This window comes from Xenopus tropicalis, chromosome 1 (assembly GCF_000004195.4).
Source record: "Xenopus tropicalis strain Nigerian chromosome 1, UCB_Xtro_10.0, whole genome shotgun sequence".
Taxonomy (NCBI): domain Eukaryota; kingdom Metazoa; phylum Chordata; class Amphibia; order Anura; family Pipidae; genus Xenopus; species Xenopus tropicalis.
In genome coordinates this window covers 247,381-267,422 of record NC_030677.2, presented here as the reverse complement: position 1 = coordinate 267,422, position 20,042 = coordinate 247,381, and the positions used below count along the sequence as shown (strand labels likewise).

Sequence of the window (20,042 nt, the reverse complement as noted above, 5' to 3'; positions counted from 1 at the left end):
TGAAAGGGAGGAGTTTATGATGAATGGAGGAGGTGCCCTACCATGGTTACACCCTATGGGTTACAGCTAATGAGAGGGAGGAGTTTATGCTGAATGGAGGAGGTGCCCTACCATGGTTACACCCATGGGTTACAGCTAATGAAAGGGAGGAGTTTATGATGAATGGAGGAGGTGCCCTACCATGGTTACACCCATGGGTTACAGCTAATGAAAGGGAGGAGTTTATGATGAATGGAGGAGGTGCCCTACCATGGTTACACCCATGGGTTACAGCTAATGAAAGGGAGGAGTTTATGATGAATGGAGGAGGTGCCCTACCATGGTTACACCCATGGGTTACAGCTAATGAAAGGGAGGAGTTTATGCTGAATGAAGGAGGTGCCCTACCATGGTTACACCCATGGGTTACAGCTAATGAAAGGGAGGAGTTTATGCTGAATGAAGGAGGTGTCCTACCATGGTTACACCCATGGGTTACAGCTAATGAAAGGGAGGAGTTTATGATGAATGGAGGAGGTGCCCTACCATGGTTACACCCATGGGTTACAGCTAATGAAAGGGAGGAGTTTATGCTGAATGGAGGAGGTGCCCTACCATGGTTACACCCATGGGTTACAGCTAATGAAAGGGAGGAGTTTATGCTGAATGGAGGAGGTGCCCTACCATGGTTACACCCATGGGTTACAGCTAATGAAAGGGAGGAGTTTATTCGGAGTTCTTTCATTAAAAAAGAATCCATGTGGGAATAAACTGCACATCCCTGGTTACCTGGATTTCACACTTGCTGCCTTTGGGCTTTGCTTTGTGGCTGCCTTTTTGGTACCCTTTCTGAAAAATATAAAAATTAGTAATAACGAACAAAATATATGCCCTATTCCCATTATCTCCCTCACTTATACTGCCTGCCCAGTCCTATCCCTCGCACAACTATACCTCAATTCCTCTCTCCTACCCCCAAGTACTGTCCCCCATATCTCCCCCACCCACAGTGCCTCCTCCTGCCTGTCCCCCATATCTCCCCCACCCACAGTGCCTACTCCTGCCTGTCCCCCATATCTCCCCCACCCACAGTGCCTACTCCTGCCTGTCCCCCATATCCCCCCCACCCACAGTGCCTACTCCTGCCTGTCCCCCATATCCCCCCCACCCACAGTGCCTACTCCTGCCTGTCCCCCATATCCCCCCCACCCACAGTGCCTACTCTATACCTCACCCACCCATGAATACCTTCTAGTAGGTTAAAGACATCTCAGTTAATTTACCCTACGCTTGGAGGTGTCCCACTGTGGTTACGCCCATGGGTTACAGCTAATGAAAGGGATGAGTTAATTCCAGAGTTCTTTCATTGGAAAGAAGCTGTGTGGGAATAAACTACACATCCCTGGTTACCTGGGCTTCACACTCGCTGCCTTGGGGAATCTCTTTGTGGCTGCACGTTTTTTAACTTTTCTGAAAAAATATAAAGAAAGATGGACCAAGGGAATTGCAGATAAGGGACCTAAACACTCAAGATATGGTTATGCCGTTTACAGTTTCTTGATTCCTTTCCATCTAGTGGAAATAGAGAGTGTGCTAGGGCGCTATGGATCTCAGTAGGTTCTACTCAGTGTAATAGTGACTGGCAATAATGAGCATGACGGATCAGGACAGGGAGGAATGAGCTGCAAGAGGCAGAGATGCACAATGAGCACCAAAGAACACCAATCCCACTGGCCAATCAAGGACAAAGTGAATGATCCCCACTTCTAAATGCAAATGGAGTTCAAACAAGTAAGGGAGTGAAGAAGAGACCCCTTAGGTTGAGGCCAAGCATAGACCCCTCATCACATTCTTTTACATTTCTCTCTCGCTTACTTGTAGAAATTTTTGTTGACTCTCTTGTCCGAAGGAAACCCCAGCATCCCACACACCACTCGGCTGTTCTTCTCGTTCCAACCAATGTCACAGACTTGCCCCCAGCTGTCTCTGTGTCTGATTTCTAATATTCCCTCACTGATTGGTAGACGATTCTTGGCACTAGCGATCACAGGGCGCAGGCGCACCTCCTCCACTTGTCTCTGCTCTGTCTGTTGAAATGTAATGATTAATAGTCAGACTGGGGTGCAAAGAACTGCCCAATGTCTCCCCCACACCCAGTACATATGGGTTCAAAGGCCTCACCCTAACCCTAATAGCATAGAAGATAGAAGGGACCTTGATATAAGTAGATAGAAGTGACCTTGATATAAGTAGATAAGTAGATAGAAGGGACCTTGATATAAGTAGATAAGTAGATAGAAGGGACCTTGATATAAATAGATAGAAGGGGCCGTGATATAAGTAGATAAGTAGATAGAAGGAACCTTGATATAAATAGATAGAAGGGACCTTGATATAAGTAGATAAGTAGATAGAAGTGACCTTGATATAAGTAGATAAGTAGATAGAAGGGACCTTGATATAAATAGATAGAAGGGGCCGTGATATAAGTAGATAAGTAGATAGAAGGGACCTTGATATAAGTAGATAAGTAGATAGAAGGGACCTTGATATAAGTAGATAAGTAGATAGAAGGAACCTTGATATAAATAGATAGAAGGGACCTTGATATAAGTAGATAAGTAGATAGAAGGGACCTTGATATAAGTAGATAAGTAGATAGAAGGGACCTTGATATAAATAGATAGAAGGGACCTTGATATAAGTAGATAAGTAGATAGAAGGGGCCGTGATATAAGTAGATAAGTAGATAGAAGGGACCTTGATATAAGTAGATAAGTAGATAGAAGGGACCTTGATATAAGTAGATAAGTAGATAGAAGGGACCTTGATATAAGTAGATAAGTAGATAGAAGGGACCTTGATATAAGTAGATAGACGGGACCTTGATATAAGTAGATAAGTAGATAGAAGGGACCTTGATATAAGTAGATAGAAGGGACCTTGATATAAGTAGATAAGTAGATAGAAGGGACCTTGATATAAGTAGATAGAAGGGACCTTGATATACTGTAAGTAGATAAGTAGATAGAAGGGACCTTGATATAAGTAGATGAGTAGATAGAAGGGACCTTGATATAAGTAGATAAGTAGATAGAAGGGACCTTGATATAAGTAGATAAGTAGATAGAAGGGACCTTGATATAAGTAGATGAGTAGATAGAAGGGACCTTGATATAAGTAGATGAGTAGATAGAAGGGACCTTGATATAAGTAGATGAGTAGATAGAAGGGACCTTGATATAAGTAGATGAGTAGATAGAAGGGACCTTGATATAAGTAGATAAGTAGATAGAAGGGACCGTGATATAAGTAGATGAGTAGATAGAAGGGACCTTGATATAAGTAGATGAGTAGATAGAAGGGACCTTGATATAAGTAGATAAGTAGATAGAAGGGACCTTGATATAAGTAGATAGAAGGGACCTTGATATACTGTAAGTAGATAAGTAGATAGAAGGGACCTTGATATAAGTAGATGAGTAGATAGAAGGGACCTTGATATAAGTAAATGAGTAGATAGAAGGGACCTTGATATAAGTAGATAAGTAGACAGATGCCTGTTGAAATATAATGATTAACAATCAGACTGGGGTGCAAAGAACTGCCCAATGTCTCCCCCACACCCAGTACATATGGGTAGTATGTTATGTTTGCCATTATCTTAAAGAACACTTCCCCATAAGTCACCTCAATGGTGTTGTGCTCAATGAATCCGGGGATCCTCTCATCCTTACAGACCACACCAGCATCTTCTTCATGGGTGCAGTCACTGTTTCCCCAGCCCCGAGACTTACAGTCCAAGATGCTCTTCTCTGTCCCAGAACAGATGATGTTATCCAACCAAATGGGACCTTCGGTGGAAAGGAAATGAGAGCATAGAATTGAAGAAGACAAAGTTGCACAGAGGCCTGTCCCTGCTTCAGTCTGCTGCATCACCAACAATATCTCTTTACCGAGTGCCATATGCCCAACACGTTTCTCTTTCTCCTACTAACGGTCAGAAATGGAGAAGAGCGTGCAACCAGTATAAAGTAAGACCTGATAAGTATATAAAGGGTAATTGCCTGCAATTTCTACAATAGATACACACAAATACTGATGCCAACTGCATAGCTTACCTACACCCTTGCCATACTTGGCACTGTGTGTCCACCCAGTAGCTGCAGTGAACCCGAGATGACGGCACAATACATGCGCATTCTCCATTGTGAAGTCATCGTCACAGATAGTGCCCCACTCTTTATTGTAGAACACTTCGATTCGTCCCTCGTTATGCTTGCGAGGGAATCCTGCTAAACGGAACTTCATGCTTGTGTCTGGCCGAGGGGTGCTGGTGGTGAGGGGGCTTTCCTGTGCCCTGCTGGGGAGCAGAACCCACAGAATGCAGAGCACCCACACATCAGATGGCTTTCCTGGCATGGTAACGAAACCTGCAAAGAGAGAGGACTTCAATGAGAAGAGGGATATTCAAGGTGGAGATGTCTCTGTTAGGAGTGGGCCTCCATGTTCCACCAGAGAGAGGACATCTTAGTACAACTTAGTACAAGTAGCCAGCTTTATTTCCCAAATGGCCAATATACAGGCCTACAGTGCTATATAAAGAGGTAAAGGGCTCAGTTCCTATAATGGGGTGTAAGCTCAAAGTCTGCTAATGGACACTGCTAATCTGGTGGTGCAGGTGGGAACAGGTGGGGGTATATGATTTGTGCAAAAAATGATAGAGTTATGAGTGAGCCCTTATGCCTGCAAACTAGTCACAGTTCCACAAGGAGCAAGCCTTGGAAGATTCACTGCAATTCATGAAGCTCCACTTATACATTCTAGCAATGTTTACTTGGCCTTTGCCCTCCACCAGCAACTTTAATTGCCGGGGTCCATCCCCCTACTGACGAATGCAAGAAACTTGCAATAGCCTTTATAAGAAAGGCACCCAAAGCATTGTGCATGCAATCTATAATGATCTGTGAGATACAGTCTCATGGTTCTTGGCCCAGTTCTCCATCTTACTGCTTAATGCAAGAGACTGTATTGGAACCGACAAATAAGCAATGCATTAGGGTGGGTTACGTGATGTTGCCAGCTGCTGCACAACAGAACATCATGTTCCCAGGCGGTGAGAATGTGCACTTGGAAGGAATTCCATGAATTCCCCATGATCCCACCATACATTGCTTATAGAGCAGAAATTGGATGCAGCCATCTGGCCTTAATGAGATAAACACAAAGCTAAAGATGAGGAGGAAGCTCATGTGTTCTACCAAGAAACACCAGTAATTCCATGAATGCCCCATGATCCCACCATACATTGCTTATAGAGCAGAGATGGGATGCAGCCATCTGGCCTTAATGAGACAAACAAAGCTAAAGATGAGGAGGAAGCTCATGTGTTCTACCAAGAAACACCAGTAATTCCATGAATTCCCCATGATCCCACCATACATTATAGAGCAGAGATGGGATGGAGCCATCTGGCCTTAATGGGACAAACACAAAGCTAAAGATGAAGAGGAAGCTCATGTGTTCTACAAAGGAACACCAGTAATTCCATGAATGTCCCATGATCCCACCATACATTGCTTATAGAGCAGAGATTGGATGCAGCCTTCTGGCCTTAATGAGACAAACACAAAGCTAAAGATGAGGAGGAAGCTCATGTGTTCTACCAAGGAACACCAGTAATTCCATGAATTCCCCATGATCCCACCATACATTGCTTATAGAGCAGAGAGCGGATGCAGCCATCAGGCCCAACTGCCCAACCACACAGCAAAAGTACATGCAGCTGATCAGGGCAGATGATCAAACTCCAATCCACTACTGAGTACTTGCATTGTACCTACAAAGACCAGCTTCAAATTCCCATCCTCCACTGGTCACTAGGCCTGCCTAGGAACAACTCTTCAAAGAACCGATTACAGGCATCAGTATCTATGGGCAACTGGTAGAGTGCATGGAATTAGTAACTAGAGAACTGGTTTGGGTGCAGGGATTAGTATCTATAGACAACTGGTAGAGTGCATGGAATTAGTAACTAGAGAACTGGTTGGGCGCAGGGATTAGTATCTATAGAAAACTGGTAGAGTGCATGGAATTAGTAACTAGAGAACTGGTTTGGGTGCAGGGATTAGTATCTTTATACAACTGGTTGAGTGCATGGAATTAGTAACTAGAGAACTGGTTGGGCTCAGTGATTAGTATCTATGGGTAACTGGTAGAGTGCATGGAATTAGTAAGTAGGGAACTGGTTGGGCTCAGTGATTAGTATCTATGGGTAACTGGTAGAGTGCATGGAACTAGTAAGTAGGGAACTGGTTGGGCTCAGTGATTAGTATCTATGGGTAACTGGTAGAGTGCATGGAATTAGTAAGTAGGGAACTGGTTGGGCTCAGTGATTAGTATCTATGGGTAACTGGTAGAGTGCATGGAACTAGTAAGTAGGGAACTGGTTGGACGCAGGGATTAGTATCTATGGGTAACTGGTAGAGTGCATGGAACTAGTAAGTAGGGAACTGGTTGGGCTCAGTGATTAGTATCTATGGGTAACTGGTAGAGTGCATGGAACTAGTAAGTAGGGAACTGGTTGGACGAAGGGATTAGTATCTATGGGTAACTGGTAGAGTGCATGGAACTAGTAAGTAGGGAACTGGTTGGACGAAGGGATTAGTATCTATGGGTAACTGGTAGAGTGCATGGAACTAGTAAGTAGGGAACTGGTTGGGCTCAGTGATTAGTATCTATGGGAAACTGGTAGAGTGCATGGAACTAGTATGTAGGGAACTGGTTGGGCTCAGTGATTAGTATCTATGGGTAACTGGTAGAGTGCATGGAACTAGTATGTAGGGAACTGGTTGGACGAAGGGATTAGTATCCATGTTAAACTGAGTGAGCGCAGGTTTTAGTAATGCTCCTGCCGTGCCACATGGTTCAGTTCCATTACATTGGTGGGTCCCAACGTGTCAATGGTTGATTCCCTTTGAAGGGAAGGACTCTTTTTTGGGGGGATATATATGGGGTACAGATTATGGGTTTAGGCAGGTCCTACAGACACAGCAGACTCCCAGACAGCTGGCCCAATGTGGCCTTTGTATAGCCGGAGGGGGCAATGGACAGAAGGAACATTATTCGATGGGAAGGGAATGGCACCAGGGAAGGGGGATGGGAATTCCTGAATATCCCTAACAGAAACTGCAGAGAGCAGCTCACATATTCCATGACCTAAATTCCATCCGGAGACCGACTTCCAAAACCACAAATTCTGGGAGTGAGAGTAACCTCTTCAGTACCAGCAACTTCGTCATCATCTGCCTGTGAAATCCATAAGAGACCCGGACCCCTCAGTTATTCATACACACTGACCCATAGATACCCCCCACATAACACTGACCCGTAAATACCCCCACTGTCCCATAAATACCCCCACTGTCCTACCTACACTGACCCATAAATACTCCCACTGTCCTACCTACACTGACCCATAGATACCCCCACTGTCCTACCTACACTGACCCATAAATACTCCCACTGTCCTACCTACACTGACCCATAGATACCCCCCACATAACACTGACCCGTAAATACCCCCACTGTCCCATAAATACCCCCACTTTCCTACCTACACTGACCCATAGATACTCCCACTGTCCTACCTACACTGACCCATAAATACTCCCACTGTCCTACCTACACTGACCCATAGATACCCCCCACATAACACTGACCCGTAAATACCCCCACTGTCCCATAAATACCCCCACTGTCCTACCTACACTGACCCATAAATACTCCCACTGTCCTACCTACACTGACCCATAGATACCCCCCACATAACACTGACCCGTAAATACCCCCACTGTCCCATAAATACCCCCACTGTCCTACCTACACTGACCCATAAATACTCCCACTGTCCTACCTACACTGACCCATAGATACTCCCACTGTCCTACCTACACTGACCCATAAATACTCCCACTGTCCTACCTACACTGACCCATAGATACCCCCCACATAACACTGACCCGTAAATACCCCCACTGTCCCATAAATACCCCCACTGTCCTACCTACACTGACCCATAAATACTCCCACTGTCCTACCTACACTGACCCATAGATACCCCCCACATAACACTGACCCGTAAATACCCCCACTGTCCCATAAATACCCCCACTGTCCTACCTACACTGACCCATAAATACTCCCACTGTCCTACCTACACTGACCCATAGATACCCCCCACACAACACTGACCCGTAAATACCCCCATTGTCCCATAAATACCCCCACTGTCCTACCTACACTGACCTATAAATACTCCCACTGTCCTACCTACACTGACCCATAGATACCCCCCACATAACACTGACCCGTAAATACCCCCATTGTCCCATAAATACCCCCACTGTCCTACCTACACTGACCAATAGATACCCCCCACATAACACTGACTCGTAAATACCCCCACTGTCCCATAAATACCCCCACTGTCCTACCTACACTGACCCATAAATACTCCCACTGTCCTACCTACACTGACCCATAGATACCCCCCACATAACACTGACCAGTAAATACCCCCACTGTCCCATAAATACCCCCACTGTCCTACCTACACTGACCCATAAATACCCCCACTGTCCTACCTACAGTGACCCATAGATACCCCCCACATAACACTGACCCGTAAATACCCCCACTGTCCCATAAATACCCCCACTTTCCTACCTACACTGATACTGACCCATAAATACCCCCACTGTCCTACCTACACTGACCCATAAATACCCCTACTATCCTACCTACACTGACCCATAAATACCCCCACTTTCCTACCTACACTGATACTGGCCCATAAATACCTTCCTACAATTCTGACACCGATATATTTCTTCTATTCCAGATACATATGGACCAAGTACAAACCTAATACCCCAGGCCATGATCCTCTCATCAAATCAGAGACATGAGGGAATTGATCTTTCTCTCTGTATAACTCCCAGACATTGGCAGCTGGACCTTCTGCCCCTGTATAACTCCCAGACATTAGGAGCTGGACCTTCTGCCCCTGTATAACTCCCAGACATTAGGAGCTGGACCTTCTGCCCCTGTATAACTCCCAGACATTAGGAGCTGGACCTTCTGCCCCTGTATAACTCCCAGACATTAGGAGCTGGACCTTCTGCCCCTGTATAACTCCCAGGCATTAGGAGCTGGACCTTCTGCCCCTGTATAACTCCCAGACATTATGAGCTGGACCTTCTGCCCCTGTATAACTCCCAGACATTAGGAGCTGGACCTTCTGCCCCTGTATAACTCCCAGACATTAGGAGCTGGACCTTCTGCCCCTGTATAACTCCCAGACATTAGGAGCTGGACCTTCTGCCCCTGTATAACTCCCAGACATTAGAAGCTGGAGCTTCTGCCCCTGTATAACTCCCAGACATTAGGAGCTGGACCTTCTGCCCCTGTATAACTCCCAGACATTAGGAGCTGGACCTTCTGCCCCTGTATAACTCCCAGACATTAGGAGCTGGACCTTCTGCCCCTGTATAACTCCCAGACATTAGGAGCTGGACCTTCTGCCCCTGTATAACTCCCAGACATTAGGAGCTGGACCTTCTGCCCCTGTATAACTCCCAGACATTAGGAGCTGAAGCTTCTGCCCCTGTATAACTCCCAGACATTAGGAGCTGGACCTTCTGCCCCTGTATAACTCCCAGACATTAGGAGCTGGAGCTTCTGCCCCTGTATAACTCCCAGACATTAGGAGCTGGACCTTCTGCCCCTGTATAACTCCCAGACATTAGGAGCTGGACCTTCTGCCCCTGTATAACTCCCAGACATTAGGAGCTGGACCTTCTGCCCCTGTATAACTCCCAGACATTAGGAGCTGGACCTTCTGCCTCTGTATAACTCCCAGACATTAGGAGCTGGACCTTCTGCCCCTGTATAACTCCCAGACATTAGGAGCTGGACCTTCTGCCCCTGTATAACTCCCAGACATTAGGAGCTGGACCTTCTGCCCCTGTATAACTCCCAGACATAAGGAGGTGGACCTTCTGCCCCTGTATAACTCCCAGACATATGGAGGTGGACCTTCTGCCCCTGTATAACTCCCAGGCATTAGGAGCTGGACCTTCTGCCTCTGTATAACTCCCAGACATTAGGAGCTGGACCTTCTGCCCCTGTATAACTCCCAGACATTAGGAGCTGGACCTTCTGCCTCTGTATAACTCCCAGACATTAGGAGCTGGAGCTTCTGCCCCTGTATAACTCCCAGACATTGGGAGCTGGACCTTCTGCCCCTGTATAACTCCCAGACATTGGGAGCTGGACCTTCTGCCCCTGTATAACTCCCAGACATTAGGAGCTGGACCTTCTGCCCCTGTATAACTCCCAGACATTAGGAGGTGGACCTTCTGCCCCTGTATAACTCCCAGACATTGGGAGCTGGACCTTCTGCCCCTGTATAACTCCCAGACATTAGGAGCTGGACCTTCTGCCCCTGTATAACTCCCAGACATTAGGAGCTGGACCTTCTGCCCCTGTATAACTCCCAGGCATTAGGAGCTGGACCTTCTGCCGCTGTATAACTCCCAGACATTGGGAGCTGGACCTTCTGCCCCTGTATAACTCCCAGACATTGGGAGCTGGACCTTCTGCCCCTGTATAACTCCCAGACATTGGGAGCTGGACCTTCTGCCCCTGTATAACTCCCAGGCATTAGGAGCTGGACCTTCTGCCCCTGTATAACTCCCAGACATTGGGAGCTGGACCTTCTGCCCCTGTATAACTCCCAGACATTGGGAGCTGGACCTTCTGCCCCTGTATAACTCCCAGACATTGGGAGCTGGACCTTCTGCCCCTGTATAACTCCCAGACATTGGGAGCTGGACCTTCTGCCCCTGTATAACTCCCAGACATTAGGAGCTGGACCTTCTGCCCCTGTATAACTCCCAGACAGAACCTTTTCTCTCCTGGGATTACAAAGGGACCCAGTAGAACAAATTCAGGAGCAAGCATGGGAAGGCTGAATTCACGCACATCTGATCTCATTTAGAATTGAAGCTGGAGTCGGATTATGTGTTGATCTAAGTATTCAGCCGCCCAGATGTTGTGTATTACGGATCTGCTGTGAGAACCAGATGGACTGAAAGCCCCCGCGCCAGCACTCTGCACCCTCCCCCATTGTTGGTTCTGATTCCGGTACTCCCACCATGTGTTGCACTCTCAGTGCCCCCATCTGCGGGATTGGCCCCTGTTGTCTGCCCCTATTTATTCTGTCAGGCATTAAGGTGACCCAAAGAGAAATTCCCAAGAACAGCAACACCAAGAAGAAACCAGGCTTCATATAAAGACATGAAATAAACTAAAAAGCTTTCAAAATTTTAGTCAGTTTCCACCTTATTTACTTTCATTAGTAAAGCCCCCCGTACCCCCAGTACCCCCAGTACCCTCCTCTCTGCATCGCCCCCTAAACACTGGTGCAAAATGTAAAAACCAGGCAGGGTCACCGACAGCTGGAATGTTACAAAATGATCTCCTTCACTGGAAGAACAAGAGCTGATGTGACTGTGGGAGAGTCAGATGTGGGACCTGGGGAGGTGAGTGTGGGAGAATCAGATGTGGGACCTGGGGAGGTGAGTGTGGGAGAATCAGATGTGGGACCTGGGGAGGTGACTGTGGGAGAGTCAGATGTGGGACCTGGGGAGGTGAGTGTGGGAGAGTCAGATGTGGGACCTGGGGAGGTGAGTGTGGGAGAATCAGATGTGGGACCTGGGGAGGTGACTGTGGGAGAATCAGATGTGGGACCTGGGGAGGTGAGTGTGGGAGAGTCAGATGTGGGACCTGGGGAGGTGACTGTGGGAGAATCAGATGTGGGACCTGGGGAGGTGACTGTGGGAGAATCAGATGTGGGACCTGGGGAGGTGAGTGTGGGAGAATCAGATGTGGGACCTGGGGAGGTGAGTGTGGGAGAATCAGATGTGGGACCTGGGGAGGTGACTGTGGGAGAGTCAGATGTGGGACCTGGGGAGGTGAGTGTGGGAGAATCAGATGTGGGACCTGGGGAGGTGACTGTGGGAGAATCAGATGTGGGACCTGGGGAGGTGACTGTGGGAGAGTCAGATGTGGGACCTGGGGAGGTGACTGTGGGAGAATCAGATGTGGGACCTGGGGAGGTGACTGTGGGAGAATCAGATGTGGGACCTGGGGAGGTGACTGTGGGAGAATCAGATGTGGGACCTGGGGAGGTGACTGTGGGAGAATCAGATGTGGGACCTGGGGAGGTGACTGTGGGAGAATCAGATGTGGGACCTGGGGAGGTGACTGTGGGAGAGTCAGATGTGGGACCTGGGGAGGTGACTGTGGGAGAGTCAGATGTGGGACCTGGGGAGGTGACTGTGGGAGAATCAGATGTGGGACCTGGGGAGGTGACTGTGGGAGAATCAGATGTGGGACCTGGGGAGGTGACTGTGGAAGAGTCAGATGTGGGACCTGGGGAGGTGACTGTGGGAGAATCAGATGTGGGACCTGGGGAGGTGACTGTGGGAGAGTCAGATGTGGGACCTGGGGAGGTGAGTGTGGGAGAATCAGATGTGGGACCTGGGGAGGTGACTGTGGGAGAGTCAGATGTGGGACCTGGGGAGGTGAGTGTGGGAGAGTCAGATGTGGGACCTGGGGAGGTGAGTGTGGGAGAGTCAGATGTGGGACCTGGGGAGGTGACTGTGGGAGAGTCAGATGTGGGACCTGGGGAGGTGACTGTGGGAGAGTCAGATGTGGGACCTGGGGAGGTGACTGTGGGAGAATCAGATGTGGGACCTGGGGAGGTGACTGTGGGAGAGTCAGATGTGGGACCTGGGGAGGTGACTGTGGGAGAATCAGATGTGGGACCTGGGGAGGTGAGTGTGGGAGAATCAGATGTGGGACCTGGGGAGGTGACTGTGGGAGAATCAGATGTGGGACCTGGGAAGGTGACTGTGGGAGAATCAGATGTGGGACCTGGGGAGGTGACTGTGGGAGAATCAGATGTGGGACCTAGGTACTGTGGGGGGGGGTGCCTGGTATCTCTGAGCTGGGGGCACTGTGGGGGTGCCTGGTATCTCTGAGCTGGGGGGCACTGTGGGGGTGCCTGGTATCTCTGACCTGGGGGCACTGTAGGGGTGCATGGTATCTCTGAGCGGGGGGCACTGTGCGGGTGCCTGGTATCTCTGAGCTGGGGGGCACTGTAGGGGTGCCTGGTATCTCTGACCTGGGGGCACTGTGGGGGTGCATGGTATCTGTGAGCTGGGGGCACTGTGGGGGTGCATGGTATCTGGGAGCTGAGGGGAACTGTGGGGGTGCATGGTATCTCTGAGCTGGGGGCACTGTGGGGGTGCATATGAGCTGTGACTTGAAGATATGATAATGGCAGGTATGGGCATGTGTGCTTTTTGCTACCCAAACACCCCAATATGCCAGTGTGGCACGGGGGCAGATAGAAGTCCAGTGGACTCATTTATTGTCCCAGTGTGTGACAAAAGGTGCTACTAAATATATACATAAATCTCACAGGCTAACAGAATCATCGTATTTAAAGTAGAATCTTACCCCCTACTTAGGTGGGTCCAGGTGCTCATGCCCCAGACCATCAGCTTGGGGAGTCGTGCAGAACCATACGGGAACAAAATAGGCAGGCACATCTGGAATCCCTTTTTTTCGTCAAAGAACTTTTCAAAAAGCAGCTTGTGGTGTTGATAAAAGTTTCAAAATGTATTTATTCCATAAAAAACAACTGCAAAAGCCTTACGCGTTTCGTACCTACCAGGGTACTTAATCATAGGCCTATGATTCCAGATGTGCCTGCCTATTTTGTTCCCGTATGTGACAAAAGGTGGCCATACGTGCTGCTAACATTAAGAGCTGATTGGCCAGATATAGTGATGAGCGAAAAATTGTCGCCCGCGGCTATTATTTCGTTGCGCGGCTATTATTTCGTCGCCCGCGGCTATTATTTTGTCGCACGCGGCTATTATTTCGTCGCACGCGGCTATTATTTCGTCGCACGCGGCTATTATTTCGTCGCCCGCAGCTATTATCTTGTCACGCGGCTATTATTTTGTCGCACGCGGCTATTATTTTGTCGCACGCGGCTATTCTTTTGTCGCACGGCTATTCCTTTGTCGCCCGCGGCTATTATCTTGTCACACGGCTATTATTTCGTCGCCCGCAGCTATTATCTTGTCACGCGGCTATTATTTCGTCGCACGTGGCTATTATTTCGTCGCACGCGGCTATTATTTCGTCGCCCGCAGCTATTATCTTGTCACGCGGCTATTATTTCGTCGCACGTGGCTATTATTTCGTCGCCCGCAGCTATTATCTTGTCACGCGGCTATTATTTCGTCGCCCGCGGCTATTATTTTATTGCGCGCTATTCTTTTGACACACGCGACAATTTTTAGACGCACTGCAAATTTTTTCATCCGTTTCTCTAAACAATCTCCAATGACGAAATGCGGAAATTCGTCGCGAATCCATGCCTGGCGTCACATTTCGCCCATCACTAGCCAGATATGCAGGTACAAAGTAAATCCTAATCTGATGATACAGGATAAACATTACGATGTTCAGGCACATTCAAAGGCGCCCAATCAAAATTTTCAGTGCTGCCCAATCACTAAGGCTTTTACTGATGTTGGTCGCCTCATCTCCCACAATGCACGCATTTTGTACAATAATATCGATGGGCAGCTTCAAGGTTTTCCCACATACCAGAAAGTGCAGTCCCTGCGCCTCAGTCTCCTCTCCGTGTACCATCTCCCTTTTTGCCTACTGCCAGCTGTCAAACCAGCTGTCTCATGCCATCTGTAGCTGCAAGCACTCTGGGCAAAACAGCTGCACTCTAAGTGCCGTGCATGGACCCTGTAAGTGCCCTCTGCTGAGTCACATGACTGGCAAGGTGGGCAACTTCACTAACGTATATAGAGGATGGGTGTGGAATGCTCGTTGCCCGCTCTCCTTGCCCCACAGTATAATCATGAATAGGAGTGAGGTGGGCAAGATGGCAAGAGGGGATATATGATCTAAGCGTGACCCCTCCCTATGCTCTGAAGGCTGCAACATACAATGCAACACGTGCCCCCCTCCTGTGCCACCACGGGGCTAAAGTAGCTGCCCACCCCCCCCCAGTGACTCTACAGCTAAAAGGCCAAGCCCTTACTGGATCTCATTCATTCTGGCACCAGTGCCCCATAACCCTCTCTTACCGTTAGTCGATCCCTGTCTGTAGCCGCGCTCTCTGCTTATCTTCTCTCTGGGTGTCTCTTTGCCTTAGAGTTCTGCAAAAGTCTTGGTGTCTGTGTCAGTTCCTATGTACTAGGCATTCTCCCTCTGTCTCTCTGCTCTTACAAAGTGCCTGTCTCTCCCCCTCTGTCTCGCCCAAACTCTCTCTCTGCTCACAGAATGTCTGTCTCTCACCCTCTGCATGTACCAGTTTCTCCCCCTCTGTCTCACCCAAACTCTCTCTACTCACAGAAAGTGTGAGTCTCTCCCTCTGTCTCACTCAAACTCTCTCTGCTCACAGAAAGTGTGTGTCTCTCCCTCTGTCTCACACAAACTCTTTCTGCTCACAGAATGTGTGTCTCCCCCTCTGTCTCACCCAAACTCTCTCTGCTCACAGAATGTCTGTCTGTCTCCCTCTCTACATGTACCAGTCTCTCCCCCTCTGTCTCACCCAAACTCTCTCTGCTCACAGAATGTCTGTCTCCCTCTCTGCATGTACCAGTCTCTCCCCCCCTGTCTCGCTGCTCTGTCCCACAGGATGCAATGCAAACAGGCAATGCAGGGGATGGGGGTGGGAATGAGAGTGCCACATACACACATGCACAGACATACACACCTGACTAAACAGACACACTCACATACTTACACACAAACACTGCACAACACACCCATTCATTACACCCCCCCCCCCCCCATCCCAAATAATTAGCTCTCAAGGTTTCCAATGGGAACATTTTAGGCCTAATTCTATAACTTATCATCACCATCATTTGCTTCTGGGGTGGGTAGGTTTATGTGGCTACGTAGGTAGTTACGTGGCTACGCAGGTAGTTACGCGGCTACGCAGGTAGTTACGCGGCTAGCCAGTTACAATAAGGAAGGCTGTTAAAGTACTGACAAGAACAGGACAGAAATTGTAAAATGGATGAAGAAGGACAAGACAAGATGGGACGGAGCGGGCAAGACTGTGGGGAGGGCAGGTACGGGACGGCGGGGAGGGCAGGTATGGGATGGTGGGGAGGGTAGGTACGGGACAGCAGGGAGGATGAGGACAGGACTCAGAACAAGGCATTGGCCCCTCTCTTCAGAGCGCAGGACAAGGCACTGGCCCCTCTCTTCAGAGCGCAGGACAAGACACTGGCCCCTCTCTTCAGAGCGCAGGACAAGGCACTGGCCCTCTCTTCAGAGCGCAGACAGGCCTGGCCCTCTCTTCAGAGCGCAGGACAAGGCACTGGCCCCTCTCTTCAGAGCGCAGGACAAGGCACTGGCCCTCTCTTCAGAGCGCAGGACAAGGCACTGGCCCCTCTCTTCAGAGCGCAGGACAAGGCACTGGCCCCTCTCTTCAGAGCGCAGGACAAGGCACTGGCCCCTCTCTTCAGAGCGCAGGACAAGGCACTGGCCCCTCTCTTCAGAGCGCAGGACAGGCACTGGCCCCTCTCTTCAGAGCGCAGGACAAGGCACTGGCCCTCTCTTCAGAGCGCAGGACAAGGCACTGGCCCCTCTCTTCAGAGCGCAGGACAAGGCACGGCCCTCTCTTCAGAGGGCAGGACAAGGCACTGGCCCCTCTCTTCAGAGCGCAGGACAAGGCACTGGTCCCTCTCTTCAGAGCGCAGGACAAGGCACTGGCCCCTCTCTTCAGAGCGCAGGACAAGGCACTGGCCCCTCTCTTCAGAGCGCAGGACAAGGCATTCACTGCTGCTGAGGCATAGCTGGCCCTGGAGCTGAAGCAGGCTGCTGAGGTGCACTGATCATTTCTATTGGGAAAAAGACCCCCTGCTGCCTACAATCCCCTCTAATGTACAGAGTAATCATGTCCCCTCGCAAGCAACCCCAACCCTGACAGTCTAACCTCATAGCTTAACCCTTCCATCCCCTTTACCAGTTTAGTTGCAGTCTCTGCACTCTCTCCAGCTCATTAATATCCTTCTTAAGGACTGGAACCCAAAACTGCCCCCCATACTCACAGTCACTGCCCCCCCATACTCACAGTCACTGCCCCCCATACTCACTGTTACTGCCCCCCCATACTCACTGTTACTGCCCCCCCATACTCACTGTTACTGCCCCCCATACTCACAGTCACTGCCCCCCATACTCACTGTTACTGCCCCCATACTCAAGGTGAGGCCTTACCAGGGACCTATAAAGAGGCAAAATTATGTTTCATCCCTTGAGTCAATGCCCTGTTTATACAAGACAGCACTTTATTTGCTTTAGTAGCCACTGAGTGACAACTCGTTAGGCACCCCCCCCCAGTGACTGTCCCTCAGCTGCTACCATGGGCTTGTGCTCCTATTCACCAGCCCTGAGGGCAGTCTTGTTCCCTGGGGGTATTCTAGGGCCCATCTGCTGCAGAGTGTGAAACTGTTTTCTTTAGCCCAAATCCCTGGCCATTATAAAAGCTCACAAGCTCCTGAGAGAACTCTCCTTTCTCTTAGGGTTGGTCCTGGATCCATTTGCTGCAAAAAACAACACTGTTTCTTCACCAGAATGACTGGCCAAGGAGTTCCACTAAAGAAGAGACTGCCATAATTGCAGCAGATGGACTCAGCAATACCACTAAGAAAGAAGAGCAAGTCCTCAGCTTTTATATTAACTGGCCAGAGAGTTTCAAAGATGAACCAGGAACGTCCCTAAGAAAGAACAGAGTGTCCTTTTATGAACTCTTGAGCTTTTATAATGATGGGCCTGGGAGTTCCCCTAAAGAAACCAGTGCCACTCTCTGCAGCAGATGGGCCCAGGAACCCCCCTGAGAAAGGAACAGATGGGCCCGGGAACCCCCCTAAGGAACAGATAGGCCTGGGAGTTCCCCTAAAGAAACCAGTGCCACTCTCTGCAGCAGATGGGCCCAGGAACCCCCCTGAGAAATAAACAGATGGGCCCGGGAGTTCCCCTAAAGAAACCAGTGCCACTTTCTGCAGCAGATGGGCCCAGGAACCCCCCTAAGGAACAGATGGGCCCAGGAACCCCCCTAAGGAACAGATGGGCCCGGGAGTTCCCCTAAAGAAACCAGCGCCACTCTCTGCAGCAGATGGGCCCAGGAACCCCCCTGAGAAAGGAACAGATGGGCCCGGGAACCCCCCTGAGAAAGGAACAGATGGGCCCAGGAGTTCCCCTAAAGAAACCAGTGCCACTCTTTGCAGCAGATGGGCCCAGGAACTCCCCTGAGAAAGGAACAGACGGGCCCAGGAGTTCCCCTAAAGAAACCAGTGCCACTCTCTGCAGCAGATGGGCCCAGGAACCCCCCTGAGAAAGGAACAGACGGGCCCAGGAGTTCCCCTAAAGAAACCAGTGCCACTCTCTGCAGCAGATGGGCCCAGGAACCCCCCTGAGAAAGGAACAGATGGGCCCGGGAGTTCCCCTAAAGAAACCAATGCCACTCTCTGCAGCAGATGGGCCCAGGAACCCCCCTGAGAAAGGAACAGACGGGCCCAGGAGTTCCCCTAAAGAAACCAGTGCCACTCTCTGCAGCAGATGGGCCCAGGAACCCCCCTGAGAAAGGAACAGATGGGCCCGGGAGTTCCCCTAAAGAAACCAATGCCACTCTCTGCAGCAGATGGGCCCAGGAACCCCCCTGAGAAAGGAACAGATGGGCCCAGGAACCCCCCTGAGAAAGGAACAGATGGGCCCGGGAGTTCCCCTAAAGAAACCAATGCCACTCTCTGCAGCAGATGGGCCCAGGAACCCCCCTGAGAAAGGAACAGATGGGCCTGGGAGTTCCCCTAAAGAAACCAGTGCCACTCTCTGCAGCAGATGGGCCCAGGAACCCCCCCCATTAGGGCAGGGGCACAAGGGGAGATTAGTTGCCCCGCAATGCCATCCCACGGAGGGTTGGGATACACCTCACTGCGATACCCCGAAGTCTCCTTAAGTTTCCTCTCAGACAACTTCCTTCATTATATTCTCTCCCAAGCTGACTGGTTACTATTATAAAGCTAAGGCCTTACTGACTGGGCTCTGTGCTTGGGTTTATTTGGGGGCTGCAGCACAGAGCAGCACATAACAATTGCACAGGGGGGTCACACAGATACCCCCCCCCCATATCCCCTGTGTGCCCCATGCAGTACTAGGGGCAGCACATAACAATTGCACAGGGAGGTCACACAGATACCCCCCCCCCCCCATATCCCCTGTGTGCCCCATGCAGTACTAGGGGCAGGGCAATACCCTGTGACTGGGCTCTGTGCTTGGGTTTATTTGGGGGCTGCAGCACAGAGCAGCACATAACAATTGCACAGGGGGGTCACACAGATACCCCCCCCCCATATCCCCTGTGTGCCCCATGCAGTACTAGGGGCAGCACATAACAATTGCACAGGGGGTCACACAGATACCCCCCCCCATATCCCCTGTGTGCCCCATGCAGTACTAGGGGCAGCACATAACAATTGCACAGGACTGGGGGTCACACAGATACCCCCCCCCCATATCCCCTGTGTGCCCCATGCAGTACTAGGGGCAGGGCAATACCCTGTGACTGGGCTCTGTGCTTGGGTTTATTTGGGGGCTGCAGCACAGAGCAGCACATAACAATTGCACAGGACTGGGGGTCACACAGATACCCCCCCCCATATCCCCTGTGTGCCCCATGCAGTACTAGGGGCAGGGCAATACCCTGTGACTGGGCTCCAACCCACTCGCACTGCACTATCAGCTGACCAAGCCGCACCGCGTAGGAAGAGCGGACATGTGACATGTGAGGCACCAATGGCGGGGCAGCCTGGCAGGTCAGCTGAGGATCGGGGGCGGGTAGTGGCGTTGCTGGGTAACAGGAGGGGAGAGTGCGTTCCCCTCAGACA

At 50.0% G+C, this 20,042-nt stretch overlaps 1 protein-coding gene across 5 annotated transcripts in view; it reads right to left on the bottom strand.

Moving 5' to 3' along the window:
• The window catches only part of loxl3 (lysyl oxidase like 3), a 73,685-nt gene extending 57,853 nt beyond the window's left edge, over positions 1–15,832 (bottom strand). For 2 of the 5 annotated variants that reach the window (XM_031895203.1, XM_031895204.1), the window contains exons 1-4: positions 15,228–15,829; positions 4,101–4,412; positions 3,670–3,833; positions 1,855–2,066 (exon numbers count right to left, since the gene is read on the bottom strand). In XM_031895203.1, the coding sequence (XP_031751063.1) occupies positions 1,855–2,066; positions 3,670–3,833; positions 4,101–4,401 (677 nt within the window). In that variant the 5' untranslated portion in view covers positions 4,402–4,412; positions 15,228–15,829. Of the gene's footprint in view, positions 1–768; positions 829–1,389; positions 1,450–1,854; positions 2,067–3,669; positions 3,834–4,100; positions 4,413–15,227 lie in introns of all 5 variants that reach the window. The other 3 variants (XM_031895200.1, XM_031895201.1, XM_031895202.1) reach the window with 3 other exon arrangements.
• Positions 15,833–20,042: the final 4,210 nt, after the last annotated feature.